The sequence below is a fragment of the Staurois parvus genome, unplaced genomic scaffold (assembly GCF_062004578.1).
Source record: "Staurois parvus isolate SC_StPar_1 unplaced genomic scaffold, SC_StPar_1.0 ptg000154l, whole genome shotgun sequence".
Classification (NCBI taxonomy): domain Eukaryota; kingdom Metazoa; phylum Chordata; class Amphibia; order Anura; family Ranidae; genus Staurois; species Staurois parvus.
The window spans coordinates 7,630,803-7,653,777 of record NW_028317950.1 but is presented as its reverse complement, the minus strand read 5'-3'; the positions used below and the strand labels follow the sequence as shown (position 1 = coordinate 7,653,777).

The following is a 22,975-nucleotide window of genomic DNA, read 5'->3' as shown; positions in this document are numbered from 1 at the left end:
TCCAAGTTGTCCCTTTCCGTTTGTCTAGGCAAAGTAGAATTTGCCACAATGATGTCCTCCATTTAGATGGGAACTGGTAAAATTTTTCAAACAGTCAGGTAAAAAAATACACATGCTTGTGATTCCTGACAACATTATGATTCGGACTCCCCCAGATGATCAAATGCTGAGGATGGGGTCACAATGCATGAGGATTCTTCTTTGGATTTGGATGACTCTTCTGTGGAAAAGGATCCCTCTGTCATGGTAGCCCCAGAATTGAAGGATGGTGGAGGTGCGCATATCTGAAAATGTTAAACATTTTGGATGTTACCATTTAGTATCTGGGTATAGGCCTGCTTTAAAGAGGATCTAAACTGTAGATCCCGTGCCCCAAAAAAAATTAGGGAGAGGGAAAAATACTAGCACCCAGTATTGCTTGTGGTCTCCATTCAGCTGATCTTTTTACTGACTTGCTTTTTTCTGCACTGTGTCTCCGGTGGAGATGGCCTTCTTGATAGATGCAGAGCTTTGCTTCCTCGTGTCGGGGCTTCCAGCAAGGAGAACCGTGAGTAGGACAGTAGTGACATCATCAAATATCACTTCAAATCTCCTGAGACTAGCAGTCAGAGGCAGCAGTGCCTTAGATCTCACACTGTAGAATTACTGCATGGAGGGCACAGAACACGAGTGTCTAGCCATCCTCACACACCAGGAACTGCACTGTTATTTTCAACAGAAATTAAAGACAAAGGGTTAATTTTTCAGTATACTGCTTAGGCAAAATCAGTTGAGTGTTCCTTAAAATATAGCTAATCTTCACTTTTTGAGCTAAGATGTATCTATGTATCCAGAACTCTTGTCAGGGTTTACTGCCACTGGAGGCTTAGCTGGAAAGATATCTTCACTTACTGTCTGGTAAAAAAAAAAAAAAAAGGCTGTCCCCAGGACAGGAAGTGAGGGAGAAATCTCTCTGACAGCAACACACACTGAGATTAAATGTTTTTTTGTTTTTTTTAGGTTAAGTAGGGAAATGCTAAAACCTCTGTCAATGTTTTATTGTTGTTTTGTCTCCTTTACTGGTGCAAATAAAAGGTTGTCCCCGGAACAGAAAGCGAGGAGAAATCTTACTAACAGAGCCCCAGATAGCAGTTAAACCTGACAGGGGTTCTAACCTTTCACCATTCTATCCATAACTAGAAAAATGTTTAGGGTATGGATACGCTTTCAGGTCCAGGTCCAAGGTTTCATTCACAGGACCAAAAAAAAAAGCATATACAGTGGAGATCGAAAGTTTGGGCACCCCAGCTAAAAATTTGTATTAATGTGCATAAAGAAGCCAAGGAAAGATGGAAAAATCTCCAAAAGGCATCAAATTACAGATTAGACATTCTTATAATATGTCAACAAAAGTTAAATTTTATTTCCATCATTTACACTTTCAAAATAACAGAAAACAAAAAAATGGCGTCTGCAAAAGTTTGGGCACCCTGCAGAATTTATAGCATGCACTGCCCCCTTTGAGAACAATCCATGACACTGGCATGTCTCAGCTTTGCAATCATTGTCTGGGAAGACCAGGTGATGTCAATCTCAAAGGTTTTAAATGCCCAGACTCATCTGACCTTGCCCCAACAATCAGCACCATGGGTTCTTCTAAGCAGTTGTCTAGAAAACTGAAACTGAAAATAGTTGACGCTCACAAAGCTAGAGAAGGCTATAAGAAGATAGCAAAGCGTTTTCAGATGTCAATATCCTCTGTTTGGAATGTAATTAAGAAATGGCAGTCATCAGGAACAGTGGAAGTTAAAGCAAGATCTGGAAGACCAAGAAAAATATCAGACAGAACAGCTTGCAGGATTGTGAGAAAAACAATTCAAAACCCACATTTGACTGCACGATCCCTCCAGAAAGATCTGGCAGACACTGGAGTTGTGGTACACTATTCCACTATAAAGAGATACTTGTACAAATATGGTCTTCATGGAAGAGTCATCAGAAGAAAACCTCTTCTACGTCCTCACCAAAAAAATCATCGTTTGAACTTTGCAAATGAACATATAGACAAGCCTGATGCATTTTGGAAACAAGTTCTGTGGACCGATGAGGTTAAAATTGAACTTTTTGGCTGGAATGAGCAAAGGTACGTTTGGAGAAGAAGGGGCACAGAATTTAATGAAAAGAACCTCTGTCCAACTGTTAAGCATGGGGTTGGATCAATCATGCTTTGGGGTTGTGTTGCAGCCAGTGGCACAGGGAACATCTCACGAGTAGAAGGAAAAATGGATTCAATAAAATTTCCGCAAATTTTGGATGGTAACTTGATGCCATCTGTGAAAAAGCTGAAGTTAAAGAGAGGATGGCTTCTACAAATGGATAATGATCCTAAACACACCTCGAAATCCACGGGGGATTACATCAAGAGGCGTAAACTGAAGGTTTTGCCATGGCCTTCACAATCTCCTGACCTCAACATAATTGAAAATCTATGGATAGACCTTAAAAGAGCAGTGCGTGACAGACAGCCCAGAAATCTCAAAGAACTGGAAGACTTTTGTAAGGAAGAATGGGCAAAGATACCTCAAACAAGAATTGAAAGACTCTTGGCTGGCTACAAAAAGCGTTTACAAGCTGTGATACTTGCCAAAGGGGGCAGTGCATGCTATAAATTCTGCAGGGTGCCCAAACTTTTGCAGACGCCATTTTTTTGTTTTCTGTTATTTTGAAAGTGTAAATGATGGAAATAAAATCTAACTTTTATTGACATATTATAAGAATGTCTAATCTGTAATTTGATGCCTTTTGGAGAATTTTCCATCTTTCCTTGGCTTCTTTATGCACATTAATACAAATTTTTAGCTGGGGTGCCCAAACTTTCGATCCCCACTGTACTAGTAATTTTGTAATTACGGATCTGAACGTAGCTGCTTTGTTTTCAGTGGAGCCATTCGCACAGGTGTGTAACCATGTACTGCATTCAGGTCTATAACACGGATTCCAAAAATCTGTGTCTAAGAACATGTGCTTTATGCTTTTATGCGTACAAATACATGTATACACATTTGTAAGTGTGTAAGTTACGTCTATACAAGGGGGAAAAATAAATTATGTATCAATACTTGTCTTTATGCATTTAAACGCATGTATATGCAAGTATTTTACTGATCATTATGCAGGAACTTTTCTCCTAGAAAACACACGTGTAATATCATCAGTAATATATTTATGGCAGTGTGACTGAAGCCTAGTGGAACCTCTGTGGTGACCTAGTGCTGACTTGGTTTTGACTTCCAGGGTTATCACCCTATTTTAAATTGGTTGTAAACCTTACATGAAATATGAACAAAGCATATCCCTCTGTAGTGTATACTTGTCTCAATCCAGAGCACTAAGCATTTCTGTCAGCTGCTTTGTTTCTCTGTTATCAGCATGAATCAATTATGACAAGTTTTCCTGGCAGCAAGAGAAAAATGGTGGCGGGGAGGGACCTCCAGCAGATTGACATCCTCAGCTCCGTTCCTGTGAGCTGATTGGAGGGAAGAGACACACTACCTCCACACAGCTCAAAGAGCTCCCCTCACTGAGATCTGAAGAGTGTAATTTTAGCTGTCATCCTCCTTTTTATGAACTCTCAATGTTCTGTCTCTCCAATCTAAGCATTGATAGTGTGATCTCTGTAACTTACAGTTGTGATGAGATAGCGATAACTTCAACCTCAGTTGGATACCACAGTCAGTGACTCAATCGATAAGACATCTTGTAGATCTTGTGGAGTTTGTTCCATAAACTGAGAGAATCTTACAACAATGCACATTTGATAGGTCAAAAGATCATAATATTTCCTGCTCCATGACATAAGGCTTGCTGCAATGCATTTCTGGGAAGGGGGTGGGCTATCTATACAGCATTAACTGAACCAAAGGAAAGGGAGGAGCAGAAACAAAATACAGAAAACACTTAAAGGCATATGACACTCAGACAAACGTTATGAATTCAGCACTTCCAACAGCTGTAGAGAAACAAGTACAACTTATGTAGGAGGATTTGTCTTATCTCTGTGTATAACCTGAGGCCAGTCGCTTCACGGGGTATATTATATTTAAGTGTTTACAACCATTTTAACATTCACTACTTTGTTACTTGAAGCTGGAACAATTGTGTACTTATCAGGTGTCTAACGTATAACCGTCCTATCAAATGCCTTGTAGTTGAAAGTGTTTGAAGGGAAAACCATTCTTCCTACCAGCTCTACCAAATCAAATACTCTCTTTCAAGAATACAACATAATATGATTTTTTTTTTTTTTTTTTTTATCAAACAAGGATTTTGGATTTCATTGCCAATACACCACATTTCAACCTTAACCAAAAAGAGGGAGATGAAGTCACAGCTAAAATCCTGGTTCATTATTCTATGGTAAGAGTTACTGTAAAGTAAATTAAGCCATTAAAACAAAAAAAGTGTCATATCCTAACATTCATGAAAGGAATATCCAGTGTACCAGCATCCTTTATAATAGAAACAAATCAAAAGTGAGAGCATAGTGGTTGAAACTTTATAGGCACATAGAAGACTGTATAAGTAACTTCAAAATCATTGAATTGTAATTTTTTTTTTTAAATAATAAAATCATATTAAATAAAAGATGTATAAAACATGGCTGATCAAACAACATCTACACCTTTGTTACAGAAACCCAGTCATGGTATACCAATACTTTACCCACATGGTGCAAAAATGATAACAGATCTTGCGATAGTGTATGGTTGTCCATGTGGCGTTGCCAATGCGTTTCAACAAACTGTCTTCTTCAAGGGAGGGTAGAAGTAGTAATTTGTATATATGAGATACAAAATTTCATCCATAGAGGTTAAAAACAGATCCGTGCCTTCACTTGATACCCACTGGAACCTACCCAATCCACTAGAACTGGGGAACAGACACAAGGATTGCTAAGCATACCTCCAATTGGACTCTTAATTTGTCCATATGCCATAATCATGTCAGTAACAACAGTCAGTATTAAGAATCATATATAAGAAGGGTAAATATGCTGTTTGATCAGCCATGATGTTTTCTACATGATTCCTTTAGTTTGACTTGAAAACAAAACTTTTGATATTTTAATGATTTTGAAGATACTTTTGACTGTAATTAATCAGTCTGCTATGTGCCTATAAAGTCCCATCTATGCTGTTTCTTTTGATTAGAGTCACATCTTACCCAGACAGTAAAAACCCTGCCCTGGTATGTGAGCTGGTATTCCTAAGGAAAGAGGGGCTGTAGGTGTATGGCCCCTGCTGTGTGATAGGGGGCCCTAGGAGTAGGTAGTAACCCTCCTAAAGCACCAGTGCTGTTACTGTTTCCTCCAGGTAGCACAGAGGGCGGGGGAATTTGCCTTCCCTGCTGAACTAGTTTTAATGACCCATAACTAGTTTGCTGTGCACGTGGGTATAAAGTATTAAAAAAAACAAAAAAAAAAAACAAAGTTTGAATGCAAAAATTAAAGTCTAAGGTTATAAACCGCTTGTGGACCGCCTGCCCGCAATGTACTGCGGATGGGTGGCTGATGTACTTGCATGTCACTGGCCTCTTTTGGGTACAGGTCGAGCCCGCCGACTTCTACTGTGATTGTACACGGGAGTTTGTCAGCATGTCTCAGCCAATAATTCATGGCTGGGACCTGCTCATCAACAATCAATTACAGCCCAGAACCCTGTGTTGACAATCAACGCAGGGCTCTGTACAGAGGGAACAATCTGTTTCTTCTCCCTGCTTTGCAGGAGATAGTTAGCAAAAAAGCAGCATGCATTGCACAGACTAATACTTTAGGCACACATGTAACCCTTTATTACCCGAGATGTTAACCCCTTCCCAGCCAGTGTTTTTAGTACAGTGACAGTGTATAGTATTATCACTGATCATTGTATTAGTGTCACTGGTGATGTCAGTGGCAGTTAGTTCCCACCAAGTGTCAGATTGCCCGCCACACTATCACAGTCTCACTATAAATCACTGATCACCATCATTAGTAGTATAAAAAATAAAAATGACAGGATATACACCATAGTTTGTAGCTGAAATAACTTTCACGCAAACCATTCAATATACACTTATTGAGTTTTGTTTTGTTTTTTTAACCAAACACATGTAGCAGAATACATTTTGGCCTAAATTTATGAAGAAAAAATATGGGCTGGATGTCACATGCCCATTTTACCTAATATAAATGGGGTTACTGTGACTGGGAAATATCCAGCCAGCTAATGTACTATAAAATAGCGATCAGTGAATTTACTGATGAATGTTTTATAACTATGATCCTACCATTCGTGTGATATCTTATCCAAAGGGTTGTTAAATGAGAGAGTAATTGCACTTAGCCCACGGAGAGCTCCCTCTAGGGGCTAATCTATAGGTTTCTTTTTTTAATGCTAGAACATAGAGGAGCAAGGATGCTTGATGTATGGTAAACTCTGCGGTAATAACGTAAAATAAAATACTATACATGCCCATTTGGATTATCAAAATATTCTACAAACTAAGTCACGCACAAATGGCATTCTTTACATTTATTTATGTTAAGGACTTGAATCCTATGTGATGCTCAGAGTTGGAATCACAGACTAACACTATTAATAGATGTAGCACACATTTTCAATGTTACATTGCCTCCCTGTCTTTTAGGAAAGATGCAGGAAGCAAAAATTACTGTGCAGTCAGCTGCGAATTCTGCGTTTTCTGCTCGACTTCCTGCAAGAGGCCAGCACTGTTAGCTGGGAAGAAACCAATCCTGAACTGCTAAGTGAGTCCCCCAATACCTCTTCTGGCATCATGTTTATACTGTATATAATTGTATTAGAATTAATTTGTAAATTATATAGTACAGTTCTAAATTTAGGGCATTGGGCAGAAAGTTGTAGAGGAAAGAAATCAGGGCTAATTTAGGTGGAGAAGGAGACTACTGCATTATGCAAGCCACAGCAAAGAGTAAGTTGGGTTGAGTGGCCAAGGGCTTTTGGACTGAGGAAATAGGGGAAGAGGGTAGTGGCGCACTGAAATGAAAATTCTGGTGCTGAAACCAATACCAAAAATTCAGAATGCATGTGGCCGAAAACCGAACCGAAATGTCTGTGTATGTGGGGGTGAGGCGGCTCCAATTTTTTGTTTTTGTTTTTTTTTTTTTCTACTTTTCATGTATAATTTTTATTTTTTAACTTGTGATTTTATTGCTATCAAATAGGGGACAATTATTTATTAATTTATTACAGGTACTTGTATAGCGCCGTCAATTTGTGCAGCGCTTTACACACACACACATATATATATATAGAGATAGATAGATATATATTATTGTACATTCACATCAGTCCCTAACTCTCAAGGTGCGTAAAATCTAAGGTACCTAACTTACATTCATACATACACATACTAGGGCCAATTTAGACAGGAGCCAATTAACCTACCAGCATGTCTTTGGAGTGTTGGAGGAAACTGGAGTACCCGGAGGAAACCCACGCAGGCACAGGGAGAACATGCAAACTCCAGGCAGGTGGTGCCGTGGCTGGGATTCGAATCAACGACCCTAGTACTGCCAGGCGGAAGTGCTAACCATTTAGCCACTGTGCTGCCCCATGTGATAGCATATGAGTGATCGGTCCTCTTTGTAGGGTGGAGGGGGTGGGGGGCAGTGTGTGCAAGGAGGGGGCAGGAGAGGAGCAGTGTATACAGAGGCTCCCTCACTGGCTGTTGCTATGTCAGTGCCTATTTTTAAATGCAATTTCCGGCCCTTTTTTTTTTTTTTTTTTTCTCCACTATAGCTCACAGAATTAGCTGTCACTTTCCCTGGTGTTAAAGGAAACTTTGTTTCTTTTATCTCGGGAAAGAAACTAAAAGAAAACTTAGTTTCTTTTAGCTTGGGGGAGAATGACAGCTAATTCTGTGAGCTATAGTGAAGAAAAAAAAAAAGCTGGTAATTACATTTAAAATCCGGCACTGACATATAGTGACAGCCAGTCACTGTAGACACTGCTCCTCTCCTGCCTTTCTCAGCCGTCTCCCCCTCACATCTGCAGTACACACAGTCTCCTGTATCAGCTAAATTTTTCCTATCGGCAAAATGCTGATAGATCTATTTTCGGCTGAAATTTCAGTGCATCCCTAGAAGAAAGCTGTTAAGGGCAGAAGGAAAGAAGGGCAGAGAGAAGCTAGGTGTGAGCTTGTATGAGGAGAGAAAGCCATCTAGGGTAAGTGTGGTGGATTTATTGGTAGAAACTAGTGGAGGAATTTGCCTGGAGTGAGCAAAGATATGTTGGATAGCTGCCTGGATAGAGCAATCGGAGGAAGGACTTGAACACTGTTGAAAGGTAGCATTTTTTTTTTTTTTATCTAGGGTATTTTTCTTTTCAGGTCAAGAGGAAGAGCTGGTGAGACAAAAGTGGAAAGGGCTTAAATCGGAGTACCAGAATAAAGTGAAGGAGGTGGAGGAACTTCTACCCCAATTGCTTGAGAACATGCAGCTTTTGCAGGAGAAGAAGAACCTACTAGAAGAGAGTCTTCAAAGGTACCAGGACAAGGTCAGGACAAATTGAGGAAGCTTCTGTTAGCTTGTTACATTAGGAAGGCTATAGATAATGCAATTTTCTTTTCTGCAACCACAGGTTGTAGGAAATAAAATCTTATGATTCCCCCATCAACACAGGATTGATGGGGGGGGGGGGGAATCCCTCCTGCGGAGCTATTGTGTTCTCCCGGCAATAACTGCGTGCTAGAAATCAGACATACTAGTTGATTGATCAACTTGAGTACAATCAAACTGCCCATACATGGACAGATTCTCACCTGATCCCCGCTGAAATGGCCGAGATTCAAACCATCTGTGGCGTGCTTTATTTTTAGATACATAACTGAGTTTACTAAATCCAGTTAGTTTCTTTTGTTCTACATTAAAGTGCATTTAATGATAGATTATGGTAAGACAACTTGGTCAATCAAGATGTTGAAGAGAATACCTATCAGAAAACTTTACAGTTAGGTGTGTGATAATCCTCTTGTACTCTTCTTCTGTAGACAGTGGCTGCAAAGTCATGGCCAAATGTGTGCACTTGATTTGTGATTGGTGTCAGCCTTCTCAGGCATAAACTTCCATGGATGTTGTTACCGCAGCAGCAAGAGATTGCTTCTGCCTCTCCTTCAAGTCAGCCTTCTTTATATACCAGCAGTTTAGATTTCCAGCCTTCCCTACCAGTCACAGAGAGGCAAGATTTATTAGGCTGTGCTTGAGTACATAGTCCATGTACTCTAGCACTTCATGAGAACCTGACAGGTTCTTTTAATGGCTTATAGTCACAATTGTACAGTACTTGTGGTTTGAAAATCCCATTCTGTGTTTTTATTGCTGCGCCTATTAGGGAGGGGGTGTGTGAAGAGCTCTTGGAGAAACAGATATTCCAGCCTTAGTACCTGATAGATGCTGCATGGTCAGGGGAAGACAGAGTACTTATTTAGGTTATTGCATATTTGATTCCTCTGTTCAATACATCTGTACAGCCCTGGTATCCGGAGGGGGCACTTCATGAGTATTCAGGAAGCACACTTCAACCTTCTTTAATATATACAGTCTGCAGGAAAGAAGGGAAACGGGAGACATGATTGAAACCTTTAAATTTATCCAGGAGGTGAATAAGGTTCCGGAGGACAGTATTTTCAATACGAAACCAAAATCAAGGACATCAAACTAACTGGAGGACAGTTCAAAACTAATCTTCGAAAGTATTATTTTACTGAAAGAATAATTATTTGGAATAAACTTCTGGCAAAGGTAGTGAGGCAGTAAGTGGCTTCAAACGGGCTTGGGACAAAAATAGATCTATACTCAGACAAAAAGTTATGAAAAAAAAAATACAAATTAAAATGAGAATTCCCTCACTTTGTGTTTTTTTTTTTTGTATTGTTTGACAGTTTGCACCAGAACATTTGTCCCCACTGGAAGATTTCTTCTAACCTCTTTCTCTTATGACAACTCTACAATATAGTGTTTCCCTTTATTGTCTGTCTTAGTGACAGTGGAACCAGGACACGTTCAGGGTAAAATGTTCCCAGTGGGGACACGGACAACAATAAAAACTTGGCAGAGGGCTAACACTTCCATGTTATACCTAAAGCTAAAGATCTTAAAGGGAGCTAAACTTACCTTTCCTTCAACAGTCCTCATTCTTCACTGGCGCCAGCATCTTCTTCTAGGTGTCTACATTGGTCGGCATTAGATGACATCACTCCTGCATGTGCAGGAGTCAGTCAGCCCAGCACACAGGGGCTATGTCTGTCCTGAAAGCTGAGAGCACAAAAATGTGGTACAAACACGTATATTTATTTTTTTATTTTTATTTTTTTAACAATGCATTGCAACACACTTCAGTGTGCATTTACACTGAACACAAGTGCATTGTGTAAATGAGCCCTAAAGCAAAAGGTTTGCTTTAATTTTCCCATTTCTAACAGCATGTATTCCCTATTCACTGCTGCTCTGGTAAACTGCTAGGAGCCTATATATATATATTTGGGTATGGAGCAACATAGGAATCGTGCCAATTCTTTCACATGACAGCTTTGACGATTTAACCCGTGCTGGTAAAATGAGGATAGGGAGAGCCTCAGCCTTGTGTAAGCTTCAGGTAGGGAGAGAGAGAGAGAGAGTTGGAGCTTACAAAGGGCTTCTTCACTCCCAGGGGTGGGATAGAGCAAAGGAAAGGGCGGAGTATGTTCTTCTGGGAAGGGAAAAATGAAAGCAAACCTGTTACTTTACCTTGAATGGGCAAAGCACATATTTGCTTTAATGCTTCCCCCAGAAAATTCTAAAATACAGTTTTCGAAAACTTTTATGGATTTTTTTTTCCCATTATGTTAAAGGATAAGTTCACCTTTTGTAATATGTTACACCCATGTTCAGGGACCGGACTGACCCCTGCACTCCCCTATCCCCATTGTGACAGCCATCGAGGAATCATCTCCTCCCCGCTAGCTGTCACAATATGAGAAAAGCGCGTCCATGTCACTTATTCACAGTATACTACGAATGGGAAAACTACAAGTTCTGACAGCCTTTGCAGCTGTTGGCTTGTAGTTTTCAATGAACTACTATGGCGCTTCACAGCGCCATGGTAGTTCATTGAGCCATCTTGTCTGTAACTATCTGCTTGCCTGTACGGGATGTACGAGCAAACCGATATACTGGCAGGTAAAAGGGATACCTGCATGGCACCAGCGATCTGCTGTTTGCTGGTGCAATGCTTTAGAGCAGGGGTGGGCAACTGTGGCCCTCCAGCTGTTGGTGAACTACAAGTCCCATTATGCCTTTTGGGAGTCATGCTTGTAACTGTCAGTTTTGCAATGCCTCATGGGACTTGTAGTTCTACAACAGCTGGAGGGCCACAGTTGCCCACCCCTGCTTTAGTGGCTCCAGAAACAAAAAATAGTTCATGCACATTTCTTTACCTGCAAATAAAAAGTGCATTTATTATTTTTTTGTTAAAAGGTGAACTTATCCTTTAATTATTGGTAGATTTGCCAAATAGTGGATGCTATAAGTAGAGAAATTATAACCCTTTCAAAACTGATTCAATTAAATCAAGGATCTTCACATGCATTAAGGTGGTTGTAATGGTTGAAGGTTTTTTACCTTCATGCATTCTATGTGTGAAGATAAAAACATTCTGTGCGCTGCTCACTCCCAAGTCCCCCCCCCCCCCCCCCCAATACTTACCTGAGCCCTGTCTCGATCCAGCGATGTGCACGAGAGCCAAGGCTGTCCAGGGACTCCTCCTCATTGGCTGAGATGGTAGCTGGAACTGTTGGCTCCCACTGTTGTTAATCTCAGCTAGTGAGCCAATGAGGAGAGAGTGGGGGGCTGAGCAGATTTGCAGCTCTGTTTCTTATGGACGCATCGAGCTGGTCTCGGGAGTGAGCATGCACCAGTGCCCCCATAGCAAGCAGCTTACTATGGGGGCAAGCACCAGCGGGGAACCTGAGAAGAGGAGGATTGGAGCTGCTCTGTGCGAAACCATTGCACAAAGCAGGCAAGTATGACATGTTTGTTTGTTTGTTTTTTATTTTAAAAGTGCCGAACCTTTATAGGGTAAGGTCGCCTTTTTGACAAAAAATAATAAATGCAGATTTAGTTTTACAGGTAAAAAATTAAATTTTTTTTATTTTTTTGTTGCAGGCGCCTGTAAAGCATCGCACCAGTGATCAGCAGATCACTGGGGCCATGTAAGTCTCCTGCATACCTAATCAGTATGTCTGCTTACTTATACATCCTGTATGAGCAAGTCGATACACTCTGATAGGAAGAATCAATGAACTATCAGTGCTGTGTTAGTTCATTGAGATCTACAAGCCGACAGCCACTAAGGCTGTCAGGACTTTTAGTTTTCTCATTTACAGAGGACTGTGAATTAGTGATGTGGCTGGGCGGGTGGAGCTCCACATGGCCACGTTTTGTTTTTGTTTTTATTTTGACAGCTAACAGGGGAAGATCCCCCACTAGTGTCAAACCAGGGAGGAGCGTGGGCCAGTCCTTTCATAACATGTTACACCCTGAATATCGGTGTAAAATGTTATGAAAGATGAACGTATCCTTTAATACCACTTTAATGTAAACTGTAGAACTAGATTGTGCCTTGACCCAGCATACAGTATGACTCTGTCCTCTTTTTAAAAAAAGTTAAAAAAAAAATAAGCTGTATAATTTTAATGTTTTTTTTTTTTCTTTTTGCTTTTCTTCTGTCATCTAGAGAATAACAAAAGAAAACCAGGTATGTTGGCTTTACCTGTTGCATGTTCTTCTCTTCTAATATTGCAATATATCTTCTCTCTAAACCTTGTTCTTATTCTTTCATATGTTTCTTCCCAGGCTACACAGCAGCTGGAGGAAGCACTGCAGAAGCAGCAGCAGGTGGTACAGAAGTGCCAGGACCATATTCAGCTGCTAAATGTCGAAGTTGAGAAACTGGAACAATCAGCGGAAAGCTGGATTCAATCTGTGAACAAGTAAAGCCTATTTATCCTAGCTGTTGGGGGGCAGTAAAAATAGATGGTTGAGCTGATTTTATACTACTTCTACCCCCAACTGAACCTCCTTAATCTACAAAGGCAGCTGTAGAGATGTTTACACATGCCACATCTGTGATGCTTTGTGTCACAGCACAGTAAAATGTATCCCCTGGTTTCTTCAGAAGAGCAAAACCTATGCAAGTATCTTCTCTCTTCCTGAATGCCTGTCAACCGTCCTCTTGCCATTCTGTTGAAAGTGATCAATCACAGATCGCTTTTCATAGGCAAACCAAGTGTAAATGAGGCCTAAGGCTGAGCAGTCAAAAACATTTGTTTTATTTTTCAATAGTGGTAAAGGGTTAGAACCGCTGTCAGGTTGTAATCGCTGTTGGTATCTCCAATGGGGAAATTTACCCTCTCTTCCTGTTAAGTGTGACACTTATTAGCTGAACAGAAGTGCATTGTAAATCTCCTAGTTGGGTTACATAGTCTGCAAATTATTTGACTGAGGCTCTATCCCTTTCTCCACCCAAAAAAAGGTGTCCTCACTTCCTAACAATAAACAATACTCTAAGTGTAATCACCCAAAGAAAAGTCAACCTTTCACCCTTGAAAGTGCAAACATTAAAAACCTTTTCTACAAAACCTGTATGCAATACCATATTAATCTTTCTGTATATGTCCAAAGTGTCCACAACAAATATTGTCCAAAGTGTCCACAAAAATTATTGAGAAGTCCCTTGAGAAGAAGTCGAAAGTGACGAAACGCGTCAGCGTCGTGACGTCAGACGCAATACCAGAAGGAGCGGCGCAGCCATCTTGGTTGTTGGAATTTGGCTGTGTGAATTACTGGAAGGATGGACGGTTCCTATTTTGATGTAAGATCTAAATAAAGTCTATTTGTTACCCTTTTACACTCCACTGAATTTGTACTTTCTGCCCTATGAGGAGCGGGGGAGATTGAAGTGGATACATCCGCAGGGAGGGAGCTGAAATTACCCTGGAATGCTTGCATTGCTGGTTTAAGCAGAGAGAGGGTAATTGTACTGAATCCTACTAGAGCGTGGAATCACTAAATTGAGCACATTATCACAGATTGTGTAATTTGCCGTGGATTTATTTCACGAGTGGAAGGTCACTGATTTTTCACTTATAATTTGATGCATTAAGTATTTAGTGTGGTATTCATGCTTATTTAGATTCACAGAGTGCTGTGTGTGTTTTGATTCACTAAATATAAATATATATATATTTAAAATAAACAATTTAAAAAAAAAAATTTTTTTTTTCCTCTCACGAGTGGTTTGCATGAAATCAATATTTTTCTGATAAAGGGTAATGCACTATATGTAGTTTTTTTTATTTTTGAGGTAACCTGGATTTTCCCACGATATTTGGAAGATTGAATAATAATTTTTGTGGACACTTTGGACTATATTTGTTGTGGACACTTTGGACTTACTTTGGACATTTACAGAAAGATTAATAGGGTATTGCATACAGGTTTTGTAGAAAAGGTTTTTGATGTCCTCACTTCCTGCTCTGTCTAAAATAGAGAACCAAAACAGTTTTACCATCCTTTTAAAATGTGTCTGTCCACACCATACTGATCTAGATTTGTGTGCAATCTGTATTCTTTCCTAGGGACTCTTCACTTCTTGAGCTCATGAAGACTCTTCAGGGAATATCACTGGTGTCAGTTGAGGACAAGGTGCTGGTTCTAGATTTGTTTGCTGGTGAAACGGCAGTGACCCCTTTGAGAGTTAATGTGCACTTGACATCAGAAGGACAGTTTCACATAAAGGTAAAAAACAAATGATGAACAAATAGCCTTTATGGTGATCTCCACAGTCTTTGTAAGCTCAGTTGTACTGGTACCTGTGCAGGTAATTCATGCATGATCAAAGTTAAAAATGATAGTAATAGTTGAGATTTTTTTTGCAAATACTATAGCTTGGCTTTTTTTGTATTGCACACAGTAGAAAGGTTTCAGATATTTTTGTCATTTTGAATGGCTTTGTGCTGCTAGAGGACAGTAACAAGTTTTGCAGGAAGTGAGGAGGAGGTTCCCCAGTGGAGGGAACGGAAAGAAATTAGATTGTGAAACAAATATTCCAACCCTTCTTCATGCCACGCACATGTCAAAAGTTGGGCTTTTAATGTAAGTACACCCTGAAAAGGGATACTGGTAGAACTCAGAGCAAATCAGATGGATAGTAAGGAATAGTAAAATAGTGAATGTTGGGAATAGGATATGCCATATGAGGAGGAATTTAGTATGATTCTCAGCGATGATGAGTCAATTTTTTGTTGATAGCTATTCCAGTGAGCTGGAGCTTAAAGGATAAGTTTGCCTTTTGCACAAAAATAATAAACGCACATTTTTTTTGCAGGTATAAAAATTAAATGTGCATTATTTTTGTCTGCAGGAGCCTGGAAAGCATTGCAACAGCAATCAGTAGATCACTGGTGCCATGCAGGTCTCCTGCAGATATACTGACAGGAAGATTCAATGAACTACCACAGTGCTCCACAGCGGTATGGTAGTTCATCGAGAACTACAAGGCGAGAGCTGCTAAGGCTGTCAGGACTTGCAGCGCTTTCATTCACGGAACTCGGAATGAATAACGTGCCTGTGTGGGCAGAGCCCAACATGATTTTTAATCCCATTCAAAATCATGTTAAATAGGAGTAAGTACACACCTGCTATCATTTAAAGTGCCTCTGATTAACCCCAAATAAAGTTCAGCTGTTCTTAGTCACATCCTACAGCAAAAGCCATGGTCCACAGAGCTTTCAAAACATCAGTGGGATCTCATTGTTAAAAGGTATCGGTCAGGAGAAGGAGATAAAAGAATTTCCAAGGTAGTAGATATACTATGGAACACAGTGAAGACAGTGATCAAGAGGAGAAAATATGGCACAACAGTGACATTACCAAGAACTGGACGTCCCTCCAAAATGTATAAAAAGATGAGAAGAAAACTGGTCTGGGAGGCTGCCAAGAGGCCTACAGCAACATTAAAGGAGCTACAGGAATATCTGGTAAGTACTGACTGTGTGGTACATGTGACAACAATTTCTCGTATTCTTCATATGTCTGGGCTATGGAGTAGAGTGGCAAGACGGAAGCCTTTTCTTATGAAGAACAACATCCAAGACCGAATACATTTTGCAAAAACACAACTGAAGTCTCCCAAAAGCATGTGGGAAAATATGTTGTGGTCTGATGAAACCAAGGTTGAACTTTTTGGCCAGAAATCTAAAAGATACTGTATGTTTGGAGAAAAAACACTGCACATCACTAAAAGAACACCATACCCACAGTGAAGCATGGTGGTGGCAGAATCATGCTTTGGGGCTGGTTTTCTTCAGCTGGAACTGGGGCTTTTGTCAAGGTAGAGGGAATTATGAACAGTTCCAAGCACCAGTCAATATTGGCACAAAACCTTCAGGCTTCTGCTAGAAAGCTGAACATGAAGAGGAATTTCATCTTTCAGCATGACAACGATCCAAAGCATACATCCAAATCAACAAATGGAATGGCTTTACAAGAAGACGTTTAAAGTTTTGCAATGGCCCAGCTAGAGCCCAGACCTGAACCGAAAAACTGTGGGGTGATCTGAAGAGGGCTGTGCACAGGAGATGCCCTCGCAATCTGACAGATTTGGAGTGTTTTTGCAAGGAAGAGTGGACAGATATTGCCAAGTCAAGATGTGTCATGCTGATAGACTCATACCCAAAAAGACTGAGTGCTGGAATCACATCAAAAGGTGCTTCAACAAAGTATTAGTTTAAGGGTATGCACACAGTTTTTTAATTTTACATCACAGAAACCTGACATTTTAATAGGGGTGTGTAGACTTTTTATATCCACTGTACGTATGCCTTAAAAAGCCGCATTTTTTTCTGCATGAGGCCTTAAGCTGGTAATTGTTTGTGAGATGTTTGTTGAACAAAGCAGAAAAAATGCCTTTTTGGTGGTGATAAAATAATGTAAGAATAAGTGTTTTAGCAGGTAAATATTCAATGCATGTAAAAATAAGATTCTAAGCGTAAACAATATCAGTTTTGCATGTAACATTTTCTTTTATGACAAGTTATTATAAGATAAAATACTGATTGGAAGTAATATAACTCGCATCTTGGTGAACTGAGTTTAGTGAATGCAAAATAAATGTTTTACATGACATTTTAAGATGACTTTAATCTCATTTGTTTGGCGGGCAGTGACTCCTATCTTTTGCTCCCTTGAAGAGCTATGGCCATTAATCAGATTTCCAGGTGTGTTGGCTGTCTGGTCCCCCTCCTTGCCCTGTAGTTTCACCTACAAGTTGATATATAGGTAAAGGACACAATAGCTGTACAGGTAAGTAGTCATGTGTTTGTTTCTTTACAAATAAAGTAGGTTCTCCAAGATAAAATGTGCTTATAAACACAAAGTACCCCTAAACATCTAAGAAATCCACTTTGAAGTGATACAGAAATGCCCAGGTCACATTCAGCACCAACACATGGAGACAGATTTTTCAGAGCGAAGTAAGCTGCATTATTTCAGCAAGGATCTGGTGATCATCTAGGAATCTCAGTCATTACTGCTAATTTGGTGGGCAGTATCCTTTGGGGTATCTCTGTCGGAATTGTCAATAGCCAAAGGATACACATTGAGATGCATTGTTTTTGCAGACTGAAGACTCCATGCCCAGCCTACCCCCGAATCTACAGCATGGGGCCACCTCTCATATCACATCTGTTATCCTGGAGCTGCAGTGTTGGTATAGAAGCCATGGCCAACTCCTGGCAGAGATGAGATTGTTGCAGGACAGGTAATATTGCTACTTTCAGTGTTCAGCTTCTGTGTCTCCAATTTGATCATTGCACTAAATATGTTCTGTGTAGTGTTTATATTTATACTCAAATTGCCTTGGTAAAATTACCCCAGTATAAAATAGATTTCTGCTCCAAAGGAATGTGATCAAATATGATTTAAAGATGATGCTTTTTTTCACATTTCAGTACATTTGAAAAACAGTCCTTGTAAAGAAGACTGTCATACGTAACATTTTGTTTCTTATGATAAACAATGAGACTCCCATTACTGATCTATCCTAAAAATGCTAGTTGCTTGGTTGTCCTGGTGACTCTCTTTAATAATGTGACCCTTATCAAGAATGCAGATAAGGACCATCTTTTTGTGACACCACGTCTGCCATCTTCTTCTGGGCCATTAACATAGACGGTCAACAGACAGCCTGTTAATCAACATTTTAAGAGTAAGGGTAGCATTACAGTTTTAGAAATGGGAAGAGACACCCTGACCTCCGCATACCTTGCCCAGCCTGAGTGGTTAGCAGGTAAAAGCAGCCTCTGCTCAATTCATCCAAGCCATGCCCCCAACTTATTTCTCCCTGCCCCTGGGGCTTAATCATGAACTTCCATGATTAAGCCCTGGAAGTAGAGTGAAACCTGTTGAGAAGGTGCAGCAGGTGGGGTATCTCTTGCTATTTCTATAGCATGCTCTTGGTCTGGACGAACATTTCCCCAGCCTGCACCCTCACTAGTCAGCGGCATCCAATTTATCAGACCTTGTTGGCCTGAGCGGGGGCCACTAAGCATTTATTGTAGGTCACAAGTAGCATTGTTGTATCTTTCTCATGACAGATTTACTTTAAAGTGTATTTGTCACTTTGCCCATTAAAGTTCAGGTTCTCCTGACAGGCCACCTTTCCATCCACCGATGCTGGCTTTCCAATCTCTCCCTCATCTCTCTAATCCCAATATAAACTTCTTCTTGTCAGTCTGTGTGGAGGATCTGACCTTCTATTTCCCCTCTCCCCTACATGACACTGGTTGGACCTGGTGATTGGCTGCTCTGGCCTTAGTACTGCTTTCTGGGAGGAAAGGGAGAATGGCACATGCTCCCCCATACACAGAAGTACCAGGGGCTCAGACAGACCAACCAAGAAGTGGAGAAGTTGAGTATATTTTGTATAGAAATTTAAATATGTGAGCTCCTCTTAGAAATGCAATATAGGATACTCTCTACACGGGTATTCACAAAACAAATCTCCTTCTGTGAAGGATATAATCTGATTGGTGATACATCAAGGAGAGGAAGCATTTGACAATCTCAGGAAGCAGACCCCCAGCAGTTACACCTTATTTATTCCCAATCATCTCCCTTTAAAATATACCTCTTACTAATTACCTGGTCAAGATTCTGGTCTTTCTCCAGTACCTGTTATATTGGTGGTCCAGATGATGACCAGGAGTTAGTTTCATAACTTGTTCTGGGTCAGTGACTAAATTCAGCAATGAAATTGGCATCACAACTATATAACTGCTACAGGAAGCTAGCAGCAGCAGCTCCTGTATGTTTACATGACAGGTGTGCTCTCATATTGTGTGTTTGACTTTTTCAGCAGATTGTTGGTAGTATTAGTAGTTGGTTTGCTGACATAGCTCAGTATGTAATAGTAATGAATGCTCTGATTTTTAAGGTATAACTTGCTTCTTTTTGATTTCAGAGCTTAGAGAAAGAGAAAATTTTAGCTTTGTAGCTAAACTTTACTATAGCAAATGCATGTGTGAAAAACTTTAGTATCAATCAAACAGGTTTTATCTAAACTTAGAGGACATAGGCTAATTGCGCCTTTAAGTTTTTTTTATTTTATTTTTTAGATTCATGTTATATCTCCTAGGTTTGCCATTGACTGGCTCCCAGTGGAACGACAGATCCTCCTACTGAAAGACAGCAGGCAGTACACTCTATACGTGGAACCCGGTTACCCTCAGAGTGGAAGAGTCAAACTGCTATCTGCCAAGGGAATGGAGACAGGTGCTCATTTCAGTCAATTGAAGGTAACAATCTGACTTCTATAAGAAGTTTAGTCTCCCATAACCGATCCTAATAACTGTAATTGTTTTTTTTCCTTAGCCTCCGGGTGAGCATCCATCATTGACAACATGGCTGGAATATTTGCAGAGTTTGCACCAGCTTGACAGATGAGGCAGAATATAGGGCCTGTACAGAACAGGCCTCATCAGTAAGAACTCCTCATTTAAATAGCCAAGTATCCATGTTGGACTATATCTGTAATTGTTGAGCTTGAACTGAAAATTCTTATTTTGTTTACTGCTACCATGACGTAGGGAGACTGAGTAATAACACTCTGAGACTAAAGTAACTTTTTGGACAAATTGGATTACAGGTTGCAAAGGCGGGAGAGGTTGGTGACTGGGATTAATGCACAGAGGGATTTCAAACCCACGTGTTTCAGATAAGAATATGTCTAGAAATAATAATAAAACCTTTCACAGAACCAGAGCTAGTTAGTTCAGATCATTGGCTTCACAACTATATCCACTGGAATTAAAGATCTGTAAAAATTATATTTTCTCTCTTAGTGTGTGTGTGCGTATGTGTGTGTGCGTGCGTGTGCTCCTGTGGGAGATGGAGGTGTCACTTGTTTTCCCATTCCCAGAATTACTGTATTATCCATGAACTCTGGTAGCGAGAGGTATAGGAATTGAAAAACCAATAATCTCCTTATGAAAATAACAAGCGTGTTACTTTTTATAATGAAATAGATTAATATTATTGTTGTAAAATACAGACTAATATTAATAAGCATATCCTTTTCTGTTGATGTCTCTCTGGTTGTTATAGTGTTTACCTTTTTCCAGCACATTAATCAAAGTCAACCACAAAAAGTCCTAAATACACAGTTCAATATGCATATGTAGTGTGTTATCAGACAAAATATTTTATTTTGTTCAGCTAATTTTGTAATTCATACACCTCTACTAGACAGCTAGGGAGAGCATTCTTCTACTTCTCGTTCAGCTTTACTGGTTCCTGGGCTAACTCCCAGCTCATTGGACAGAAATGACAATGCTGATTTGCTCATTGTTCAGTGAGCAGGCAAAGGTGGAATGGTGACATGGCAAGCTGTAAAGCAGTGTTAGAAAACATGGTTTTTACATGTTTTAACCAGTTCCTGCCTTGCCAATAGCAGAAAGGCAGCAGGCAAAACATCTCGTCCATCCGGGTAGATGCCATATGGCGTCCTTTCAGGCATGCGCAGTGCACCTGCCCGCAGGGCCGCTCTGCGGTGCGATCTGTCACGGCCGTGTACCTCAGACATGGCCAATGACAGATCTGTGTACCGGCCCAGTTTCCAGTATCATGTGACCTGTGACCAATCAAAGCAGGTCACATGACAGTTGTATACAATGGATGGCTTCCTTTCATGCCATCCATTGTATACCAGTGTGTCTAGCTGTGAATGGTCACAGTGATCACATGCACAAGCTGGGCCAATCACAGCCCAGCTGTATCATGTGATTAGCCGTGGCCAAATCACAGCTAAGCACAAAAAAAACCCCTGAATGAATCAATGTCATTCCGGTAAATGCTTGCTATAGCAAAGTAATTCTTTGCTATAAGCAAATTGTGTAAAAAATAAAAAAAAAATACTGATCACTACCCCAAACTAGTACAATGTTACTATGGTAACGTTATACTACTTTGGTCATAGTGAAATATGAAAAAAAAATCTTAAAAGAGAAAAAAACAGAAACAAAGAAACAAGTTTTTTTTTTTTCAAAAATTTTCGGTCTTTTTTTTTTTGTTAATTTAGCGAAAAATAAAAACCCCAGTGTTGATTAAACACCACCAAAAGAAAGCTCTAGTTGTGTGAAGAAAATTATAACATTTTTGTTTGGGTACAGTGTTGTATGACCGCGCAATTGTCATTCAAGTGTGAGAATGCTGAAACCTGAAAATGGCCTGGGCAGGAAGGGGGTAAAAGTGCCCGGTATGGAAGCGGTTAACTAGCGCAGTAACTATAATGGCTTTAGGGTACTTTTTATTGATTTGTCTATAGTTTTTTTTCATGTTCATATAATTGAGTTAATGGAGTGACAAGCCCTTCAGTTTTACAATCGGGTGTGTTTATTCTGAGCTTTCGCTATTGAGCTCTGTAAACTGTGTGGTTTTTTGTTTTTGTTTTTTTCCTGAAAATCAGAAATATAAGGATCAGAGAAGAAACAGGTGTGTGCAACACGATTTTATAAAGTTAAAGTCTGTTTTATTGCTCAGAAAACACAAAACAAATACAGGCTTTTCCTTTTGATTCATTGCGAAAAAAATTTAACACAATACAGCATTTACAGATTCAAAGTACAAAAGATCAGGCTTACCAACCACGAAACTTCAAGCCATGAAAGTCAAACCTGGGTCAGCTTTCACTGAGATCTAGACTGCAAATGGCTATCCCATCTTCACACACCACCACAAATGTCTCTTTGAGCTTACCTGGTTAATAGGCAGCTTGAAGGGTCAGCCCAACATGTACTACTGGAGTGTCTCTATGACCTATTTTATCAGGAGACATTCCTTTTCCACAAATGAATAGCTAATTTCTTAGCTGATGTGAGCTTATGGCTTAAGTATACAACAAAGTGTTCTTCTCCCCCAACTACCTGTGTCACGTCTGCACCCAGTCTGTTTTAAAGCATCTGTTTGCACCAAGAACTGTTACGGAAGGTCTGGGGCTGCGCAAGGACTGGTTCCTGGCACAAAGCCTGCATGAATTTACAGAATGCTGCTTCTGCCTCGGGACTCCAGTGAATGAAAGTGGAGGTTTTCCTCTTTGTGACATCTGGCAAAGTTGGGGATAAATTTCCTATAATACTCCACAACGTAGAGAAAGGAGCATACCTGCTTTTTGGTGGGGAGATAGTTTCCACCTTGTTCAAATGGGGTTTGGTCACGCTTTGGCCTACAATATAACAACCCCTCTGGCATGGCAAATCCTGTTTTCCTTTAGCCTTTAGAAAGTGCAACCTGTCAGTACACCTTTGCTAAATCGTAAGTGATAATGTACTGGGCTAGAACTAATCTTTTAGCTAATCAATCTCGGGGGTGGGAGGGATGAAAAAA

The 22,975-nt window shown here is 40.1% G+C and overlaps 1 protein-coding gene across 2 annotated transcripts in view; it reads left to right on the top strand.

The window, feature by feature from the left end:
* The window catches only part of ZWINT (ZW10 interacting kinetochore protein), a 37,358-nt gene that overhangs the window by 7,161 nt on the left and 7,222 nt on the right, over nt 1–22,975 (top strand). The window contains exons 2-10 of one of the 2 annotated variants that reach the window (XR_016312407.1): nt 4,302–4,395; nt 6,667–6,784; nt 8,389–8,555; nt 12,771–12,791; nt 12,890–13,026; nt 14,674–14,833; nt 17,716–17,855; nt 19,711–19,890; nt 19,967–20,421. Coding sequence is in view for 1 of the 2 variants with exons in the window: in XM_089675003.1 (XP_089531129.1) it covers nt 4,302–4,395; nt 6,667–6,784; nt 8,389–8,555; nt 12,771–12,791; nt 12,890–13,026; nt 14,674–14,833; nt 17,716–17,855; nt 19,731–19,890; nt 19,967–20,038 (1,069 nt within the window). In the remaining variant the exon portion in view is untranslated. Of the gene's footprint in view, nt 1–4,301; nt 4,396–6,666; nt 6,785–8,388; nt 8,556–12,770; nt 12,792–12,889; nt 13,027–14,673; nt 14,834–17,715; nt 17,856–19,710; nt 19,891–19,966; nt 20,422–22,975 lie in introns of those variants that run through there. The other variant, XM_089675003.1, reaches the window with a different exon arrangement.